Raw genomic sequence first — 7194 nt, forward strand, 5'->3', positions numbered from 1 at the left:
TAAGTGTCAAAATACAATTTTCCTTAAATAAATAAGTTATAGCCAAAGGTGTGTCACAGGTAATAAGGTGCAGTTACACTTTTCATATAAGTTAAAAATAACACCGAAAATTCAATGAAAAATCGAAATTTGCCAGGTTGAGTTGTGAGAATAATTTTCGGACATTGAAGAAACATGCGTGAGTGTCTGTCCAAAACCAGCACGGTAAAAGACTGAGAAGCAAAAAAAAATGTAGCGAAAAGAAGGATTCAACCGAAGTTTGCAAGTTAGAACTGTTGAAGAAAATGGTGATATAATAATTTCAGGTCACAGTCGTATTTTTTACACTGGAGATACAAAATGTTGGGTAAAAGCTTCTAATTAATCTACTCTTGTAATCTCATCTATCTTCATTCGTATCAAGCATCAACTACATGAGACTTTCACATTATATTACGAATAAAAAAAGTCTCTGTCAGTGCATGTAAACCATTTCCTGGTCTTTGCATTCCCTTATTCCGATTTCCATTTTGTCCTTCGCAGTAGAGGGCAACACATCACAACAGTGCCTTCTTGGAGCAAGTAACTGAATACAACACAAAAGTTTGCGAGTACTGTTAGCAATGTCAAGTTCATGTTCCCAAAGTAATATCCCCAAGGGAACAACTAGTACAGTGAAGACTTTACAATTAAAAAACATTTTCATGTTAGTTACCTGTTTGATGTCAGGGTCTAACTTTTGTGAGACCACTTTGATCACTTCCAGTTTGTTCGGTGACACGGCATCGTTTGAGCAATTCTGGAAAGATTTCTTGTAACTGCTAATGGTGCCATCCATGGCAGATGAGACAGTGTCTAGGAAGAAAACGGTGGGTCTTTTACAAGGGTCGTTGTGAAGTTGTCTTGTGTTGAAAGTGTATGTTTTTGCCAACATGCTTCCCTTCTTCCACTGCTTGAATGTCTCTTGCACCTTTAGAACGTCTGGCAAAAGCATGTGGTTCGGGAAAACCTGAACAGCATAGCCCCATGACACTGAAACTGTCCATGAAAACCGTCTGTCATAGCAAATTGCTTGTTGCAGCACCCTCTGGGAATCCACATTTACAGCTTCAAATAAATGCTTCAGAGCTTGTGTAGTTGTCATGTTCGGAAAGATTGGATCAGTATAATCAGGGTGATGCAGGGACAGCAAAGGAGTCAAAGGATGTGCCGCCAATAAACCAAAGGTGTTTCCCTTCAAATCTACCTGATCCAATTTCAGAATCACAAACGTTAACAGATTATTTAATCTATAAACCTTTGTACTTTTTGTTGATAATCAAGCACAAAAATCAAATCATAATCAAGCACTATGCACTACTAAGGCCGACCAAAAGTTGAAATTTTTGTTACCTGGTGAAAACCGGGTTCATGTGTTAATCCAACCCCAAGTTCTGCCAAGCAAGAGTACACCCTTCCATCACTTCCATAGAGATGAGGGTACCTTTCTATACATGAATCAAAAACCTTGGCCAACACCTTTGCCAGAGAGGAGCTGATAGCAAAACCTGCCCCACCATAAGCCATTCCAAAACCGAACACCCGGTTCTGCTCATAAACCTCAGAGTGTGCACCAATGTAGTACCAGAGGTTGTGATCATATTTGGAAAGAGTTTTGACAACGTTCTCCGGGAAGAAAACCGTGTCATCATCTCCAAAAACGAACCACCTCACGTCTGAATCATTGTTCATTGCCACGGTCTCGGCAACAACACGTGCAACGCGTATTGCGGAGCGAAGTCCACCCCTGTGAGTGAAACGAAACCTTGAAGTGTCTTCGGAGACACAAAGAGGAGGAAGAGAAGTATCATTGCTGACATGTTCTTCATCTGGGAGACTGTCCAGGAACACGCACCCCTTCATTGCTTTGTTGGTGTTGTTCCACCACAGCTTCACGTATTCCTTCCTCTTGTCCCACGAACTCTTGCTTGAAGCAATTCCAAAGACAAGGTGATCAAGAGTGGTAGGTCTGGACACATCTTGTGATGTCTTGTTCACGTGGACTACCTTTGATGTCCCCAGTAGAAGCACTGACACGACGAGATAAAGGGCGCAGAATGAAGAAGAGACTAAGATGAGATTAACCAGAGATTGAACCTTGGTGGGTTTGTGAAAAAGCTGCATCTTGACAACAATGGATCTAGTTATGTTGTGAAGATGAAGAAGGTGGTTTATTGTCGGTTTAATACATGAACAGGTACGTTTGTTGTTTGTGAGAAGTGTTTGAGACGTGTTCAGATGTATGTATGTATGTAGGTGTGTAACTTTGGCGAAAATCCACCGCGATCCACGGCGTAAGAATGCTAATTGTTTTGACGATTTTAAGACAGTTAATGTTCCATGTATAAACTTGGGTAGGTACGATAGAGAAAACTCAGAGTGTCCCTTCCAATTAGATTCGCACGGTTGGCTGGTGTTGATGGTTATTGGATTCAAGTGGTTGAATTGATTTGCATTGACTATGAAGAAGACGATGGAAAAAGGTGTTGGCGGGTTTGAAGAGTTAGGCCACCTAAGCTCTTATTCTTCCACGTCAAGGTCTTCGTTATGCCAACGCTTTTATCCCTCACATGAAAAATAATTAGGGGGCATGAGACAACGCTATGGTTCACGTTAGTTGTGCAATTTAGGCATGAAAGCACGATTCCAGCGTTGTCTTAAGCTTTCACGCGTACGTTTTGACTTTCTACCTGATTGTGCGTTTTTCACTTTTGCTTTTCCGTTTTGCTCCTTCACATTGAAGGGTATATTAGTTACAACTCACAAAATCTCTTAACGGTCGTACATCCGTTTTCATTTTAGAACATTCATGTATTATATATTATATATTCTGTTTACTACCTCCTGGAATAAACAATAAATTAAAATAAAATCAGCGAGGTTTTGATATTTCTATTTATATCACACGGAAAAATAAAAGGACAGTTTGTAAGTTTGTGCGAGATACCGGGAATGGGACCGCGTGGAACTATGGAAGCCCAAGTATCTCGGAAATGAAATAAAACTTTATAATTGAGATATACATCTTTAGGCACAAATGTAAAATAAAGTATTCATGTCTTGTATGCATGAAAAGATAATCATTTGAGTTAAAATATTTCTAAACGTACTTCTAACAGACTGTAATGTTTATGCGCAATGCAGCCGGCAAATAATTAGGTAGAATTTAATTTACAAAACTCAGACGTGGCCCTTGTGGTGATCACGTTCCAAATTAAAATTGGACCCTTCACTGAGGTTACCACACTCCAAATACAAGGAGAAACTACCTGCAATTTTGGATATCAGAAGTGGATAAAACGTGTACTGTTTCGTGCAAGTGCTGGGTCCAGTAAACCATAAAACTGTGAGGGGTTTGATCACACCGGTGAAACCTCTTTGAGCTTTGATAGTTTTTCTTCAACAATGAGGACAGGGATCTTTCTCTCCTGCAAAGAGGATGGGGGAAATAGAAATCAGGAAAGGCAAGGTATAATTAGAATTTTTTCAGAAATGTAAAGTTTGTAGCATAGTACAAGCTGCCCGGTGGAGGCACCCATTGTTCAATAACCAATGAAACTAAGCACTAAAGAATATTTGCGTTTACCTTCTCTTCATCTTTCAGAAATAGAAAAGAATCAAGTTCCGCTTATCCTCTCAAAACAATGTACAAGATCAACTAAATCCGCGTTATATCACCTACAACACAAACATTCTTGCTCATGAAATTTCCAAAGCTTTGAAAGGAGGCCACTTCCGAAATGAATGCTATGATTGCATGGAGATCAGTTCATTGATTTCACACTGTCTAATGTGAAGATTGGTTGTATAATTAGAAGATGGTGGTAAGACGCTACAGCACTGACGACGGGGGGCATTCATCTGTGATAAGACCCAATACACAATATAAAGTTTAAGAACTAGAATAACAAATACAGACAGAAATCACAAATTTGAAATAACCAGTACTAAGATTGACTTAAAAAAACCTGGTCATTATTAAGCTGCAGCTTCCTTGAAAAAACTATGATCTGCTCGAGCTGTCTAACATCGGATTCAAAGCAGTTCCCATCGTCATGCCTACTGTAACTGCTCCAAATGCCCCTTTTATCAGATGTAGCACTTTTGAAGAAAAATACTGAAGGCCTTTTACAAGGATCTCTGTGATAGTCTCTGGTGTTAAACATGAAATTGGCATTGACTTTACTACCCCTCCTCCATGGAACAAAAGTTCTCTGTACCGAGAGGAGGTCAGGTAGAAGTTCATTTCCTTGATAGACTTGGATAGCAAAACCCCAAGAAACAGAGAAAGTCAAAGAATTTGACTGATCATAGCAGACAGTTTGCTGCAGGATCCTGGCAGGATCTACATTTGCAGCGGCAACAAGATGCTTCAAAGCCTGTAAACTGTCCATGTCGGGAAATATGGGCTCCATTGCTTCCAAGTGATGAAGGGACAACAATGGAGACAATGGATGTGCAGCTAGCATCCCTAACAAATTCCCCCGCACATCCAACTAGCATAACAAAATGGATAAATAATGATTCCAAAAGAGCCTATCATTATATTTTTTTTAGGCCTTAATTAGCAGATAAAAGAATGCTCCTCAACTGTAGAATTCAAGAAGTGCGCATTCCAGCAAAAATATCAAACTTAAGACCTAGACAACATACTCGTGTTGTCCTTATGATGTTTGTTTGAAATGCCAAAGAATTTAACAAGATAAAATTTCAAACAAAATTATTAGATTTATCATGCTGTGAGACCAATGTACATTTAAAACGTCAACAACTAAATAGATGTAAGTGATGCACACAACCATTGAATGCAGTCCGAAAAATAGAAACTAATGCACATTATAATTTTCATGTTCATAATTGTTGGTATCTACAAACAACCTTGACACAATACTGTTGATAATGTTCTTCAATTAAAGTTGTCATTTTATCTCGACAATTATAGATAACTTTAGTCACCAATAACAAAAATTTATTTTAATAAGAAAAACCGCACCAACAGCAATATCTATGGCGTATAGTTTTTCGTCTGAGTTTTGTCCTTGTAAACAAGCCTCCAACACCCATAAAGGAAGTAAGGGAGTAATCCATGGGACATCTAACTCTTCAGTGCATTAACACCAAGCCAAAAAACAAAAAATCACAGCCCATAGATGACTAAAGAACAGATAAAGGTTACACATCCCACTGCCCTTTCCCCTTTTGTGGTTTCTCACGTATTCTCTTTCAGAGACAATCTTATTGGAGAGACTGTCAGAAACTAAAATATGGATAACTCACTTATAAAGGATTTCAACTATTGAACACATTGTAGGAGACGCAGAGAACCAACCCCGTTTTCCACATTCTCCTTTTTTGTTACACGACATATCAAAGACAGTATCAGAACTAAAAGAAGGTCTCTCCCTTTGAGATTCCGAACCTTGGATAGACACATTGGAAGAACAATTCAATCAGAGAGTAACACAAACCATAACAACTAAATTCTGTCAATTACTCCAACTCTAATATCTAATCAATCCATATGCGAAGGTCAATACATAGCGTCACTTACATAGAGTCACCTACATATAGTTTGTTAGGATTCCGCGAGTCACTTTGGTCCTACTTCTAAGTGTCACAATGATTCTTAAGTAGGAATGATTCTGAAGAGCAGTAAATAAAATATATAAGAAAAGACTCCACACACACCCATCGCCTTCAAATTCTCTTATATGAAATTCTTATAGCGTGCCGAATCTTCTCGTGCTAAAGAAACCCAACAGAGTTGAGTTCATTGTTCCCCCCATACAAAAATTGAAACAACCGACCAAAGAGAAAATAACACACCCAGCGAATCAAACACATGCGTATAGATAAAAACCAAAAACAAACGTAAGAGAAAAACAATAGCCAAATAGAACATAATATTAATAATAATATCAAAGTACCTGATGAAAGCCAGGTTCATGAGTCAAGCCAACACCGAGCTCAGCAACGCAGGAATAAATCCTAGAATCGCTGCCATACAAGTGTGCGTACCTCCTCAAACAAGAGTCCAAAACCCTCGCCAAAACCCTGGCGAGGGAACTGCTGATCGCGAAGCCGCCACCGCCGAACGCCATCTCGAACGAGTACTTCACGTTCTGCTCGTAGCTCTCGGAGTTGCTCCCGACGTAGAACCACCGGCGGTGGTCGTACCGCGCTAGCGCCCGAACCACGTTGTCGACGAAGAACACCGTGTCGTCGTCCCCAAACACGAACCACCGCACGTCTGTCTCGTTGCGATCCACGGCCTCCTTCACAGCTCGCGCCACTCGGATCGCAGACCTCAGCCCCCCGCGGAAAGTATAGGGGAACGCGGATGTATCAGCGGAGATCACAACCGGCGGGAAAAAGGAGGAGGAGGAGGAGTTGAGAGGAAGTGGCGGTGGTTTGTCGAGGAAAGAGAGGGCGCGGGTGGAGTTGGGAGAGTACCAGAGGCGGAGGTAGGGGAGGCGGCGAGGCCAGGAGAGGGAGGAGGAGGCGACGGAGAAAAGGAGGTGGCGGCGCGTGGTCGGGGAGAGGGTGGTGATGCGAGTGGATGAGGTAAGTGGCGCAAATGATGGGGCCCACGTGAGGAAGAGGAGGTAGAGGTTGAGGAGAATGGAGAGCATGAAGATGAAGGATTTGAATGAAGATGCTGGAGATGTTCTGACCTGAGGAAAAGGAGGCATTGCTATATCTGAGACACTGCTGTTACTACTAAAACTCGGATCCTTTTTTCTTCGTTTGAACATCGGTTTTACTTTAAATTAACGGTGGTGGGAGTGGGAAAAGGAGGGACAAAATAAACCGCCAAGTGACGGTTACTTTTCCAAACCTGTGATGACGGAAGAAAGGAATCAGTAGCAGCAAGTGCTTATTGCTTCTACTTCTACTTCTACGCTTCTTTGTTCCTGCTCTAGGAAATGGATTCTTTTTTCTCTTTTAATGGGCCGTGTTGGGCTAACCACAATGACTTCATACATAGCTAAAAGGGTGCTTTTCCATCTGCACCTTCAACCATTTCTTCTACACCCCAAAATATTCATATTAATAACGATTATTTGGTTATGACTTGAGTAGATAAGTGATAATTAATTTATTTACTTTTTGGCTGTCGGAAACCTATTTGTAAGACATCCTGCACCTCCTGATCACATTTCATCAAAAAAAAAA

General features: G+C 40.7%; 2 protein-coding genes across 2 annotated transcripts; both read right to left on the bottom strand.

The window, feature by feature from the left end:
• Positions 1 to 275: 275 nt before the first annotated feature.
• On the bottom strand, positions 276 to 2753 carry LOC114169838. The gene is made up of 3 exons (XM_028055161.1): positions 1372 to 2753; positions 695 to 1225; positions 276 to 565 (listed from the first exon to the last, which is right to left on the bottom strand). Exons 1-3 carry the CDS (start codon positions 2140 to 2142, stop codon positions 455 to 457), a joined length of 1413 nt encoding a protein of 470 aa, XP_027910962.1. The 5' UTR covers positions 2143 to 2753; the 3' UTR covers positions 276 to 454.
• A 250-nt stretch (positions 2754 to 3003) lies between these two features.
• On the bottom strand, positions 3004 to 6927 carry LOC114169836. Its single transcript, XM_028055160.1, has 4 exons — positions 5946 to 6927; positions 3987 to 4514; positions 3605 to 3879; positions 3004 to 3446 (listed from the first exon to the last, which is right to left on the bottom strand). The coding sequence occupies exons 1-3, from the start codon at positions 6771 to 6773 to the stop codon at positions 3766 to 3768; spliced, it is 1470 nt and encodes a 489-aa protein (XP_027910961.1). The 5' UTR covers positions 6774 to 6927; the 3' UTR covers positions 3004 to 3446; positions 3605 to 3765.
• Between the last annotated feature and the right edge of the window lie 267 nt (positions 6928 to 7194).

This window comes from Vigna unguiculata, chromosome 11 (assembly GCF_004118075.2).
Source record: "Vigna unguiculata cultivar IT97K-499-35 chromosome 11, ASM411807v1, whole genome shotgun sequence".
NCBI classification, from domain to species: Eukaryota; Viridiplantae; Streptophyta; class Magnoliopsida; order Fabales; family Fabaceae; genus Vigna; species Vigna unguiculata.

What these genes read in the sequence shown, in the direction of transcription:
- LOC114169838 (XM_028055161.1), bottom strand. Translation starts at nt 2,142, where the DNA reads ATGCAGCTTTTTCACAAACCCACCAAGGTTCAATCTCTGGTTAATCTC. An exon ending in ATGAACCCGGTTTTCACCAG is followed by an intron (nt 1,226 to 1,371) that starts GTAACAAAAATT and finishes AAATTGGATCAG; the next exon opens with GTAGATTTGAAGGGAAACAC. An exon ending in TAGACCCTGACATCAAACAG is followed by an intron (nt 566 to 694) that starts GTAACTAACATG and finishes TGTTGTATTCAG; the next exon opens with TTACTTGCTCCAAGAAGGCA.
- LOC114169836 (XM_028055160.1), bottom strand. Translation starts at nt 6,773, where the DNA reads ATGTTCAAACGAAGAAAAAAGGATCCGAGTTTTAGTAGTAACAGCAGT. An exon ending in ATGAACCTGGCTTTCATCAG is followed by an intron (nt 4,515 to 5,945) that starts GTACTTTGATAT and finishes TTGTTATGCTAG; the next exon opens with TTGGATGTGCGGGGGAATTT. An exon ending in TGCAGCTTAATAATGACCAG is followed by an intron (nt 3,880 to 3,986) that starts GTTTTTTTAAGT and finishes GTCTTATCACAG; the next exon opens with ATGAATGCCCCCCGTCGTCA.